We start from the raw sequence: 950 nt of genomic DNA on the forward strand, positions 1-950 counted from the left end.
GCAAAGATTCACGTCCGTCTGTCTATAAGTGACAACTTCAGAAAAAACAGTGTTTTCTGTTGCAGTTTTTTGGCGATCAGACGCCGGACTTGATTCTACAGCAAGACGTTGAGCGTCACGCTGGCTTTCACATCGAGGACCTGGCGTCATGTATGGTCATACGGCACGTCTTAAAGGGGACGTCCACGTTTGTCTTAACGCTCATCACTAACGCACCTTCCAACAGTCTGATCATGGAGAAACTTCAGGGACACGCCAGTGCTTCAGAGGACAAAGACTGATGGACGGTTGCAAACCTGAACAATAGCTGTCAACATAAACTGTTTCTTATATAACAAAGTTTTGAATACAAACCTGTTGGTTGAAGAGTAAGATAAACTGCTGTTGTGAGCGGATTCAGAAAATACACAGCAGCAATGCACATTTATTTATAAAATATGAACACTTGCAATACAATAAACTCAGTAAAACATGTAAATTCAGGTGTGAAACCACATGGTGCTTCACAAAACATCAGCCATTGAGAGAACGTATTGCTGGTAAAACGTCATCTAGAGTTGGGACGTCTGAAAGAGAGGAAACAACTCAACTAGTGCCACAATACACTACTATTTTAGGAGAACAAGTCATCTGTGCTTCATGATTTTAGTGCACTAGAATACTAATGGATGAATTTCATTTCAGTTTGACTGACTCTTGTCGAATGTGAATGAAGTTTGTTCTCACCCAGAGTTTGCAGAAGGTCCAGTATGAACGAGTGGAAAACCGGAAAGAATTCCTCATGTTCCTTCAGCTTTACAATGATACTGTGAAATACAAATATCACTATGCAAAACACCAATTGTCTGTTCACTTCCAATAAATCAGCATCAGTTTCCAGATGAATGAAGGAGCTTTTGTGTCAGTTGGTCCTGAAACCCACTTCTTCAAACTGACGTGAATTTTTTTTT

The 950-nt window shown here is 40.3% G+C and overlaps 2 protein-coding genes across 2 annotated transcripts in view; one reads left to right on the forward strand and one right to left on the reverse strand.

Moving 5' to 3' along the window:
• The window catches only part of LOC107576760 (methylmalonic aciduria and homocystinuria type D homolog, mitochondrial-like), a gene marked incomplete at its 5' end in the record, with an annotated part of 1,760 nt that extends 1,479 nt beyond the window's left edge, over positions 1-281 (forward strand). Inside the window, one exon of the mRNA XM_016262893.1 lies at positions 66-281. Within this exon, the coding sequence (XP_016118379.1) occupies positions 66-281 (216 nt within the window). The remainder of the gene's footprint in view (positions 1-65) is intronic.
• Positions 11-950, reverse strand: part of LOC107576761 (centrosomal protein of 70 kDa-like) — a 7,311-nt gene continuing 6,371 nt past the window's right edge. The window contains exons 7-8 of the mRNA XM_016262894.1: positions 727-806; positions 11-566 (exon numbers count right to left, since the gene is read on the reverse strand). Of these exons, the coding sequence (XP_016118380.1) occupies positions 514-566; positions 727-806 (133 nt within the window). The 3' untranslated portion in view covers positions 11-513. The remainder of the gene's footprint in view (positions 567-726; positions 807-950) is intronic.

Source organism: Sinocyclocheilus grahami, unplaced genomic scaffold (assembly GCF_001515645.1).
Source record: "Sinocyclocheilus grahami isolate Dianchi unplaced genomic scaffold, SAMN03320097.WGS_v1.1 scaffold4299.1, whole genome shotgun sequence".
NCBI lineage: Eukaryota > Metazoa > Chordata > Actinopteri > Cypriniformes > Cyprinidae > Sinocyclocheilus > Sinocyclocheilus grahami.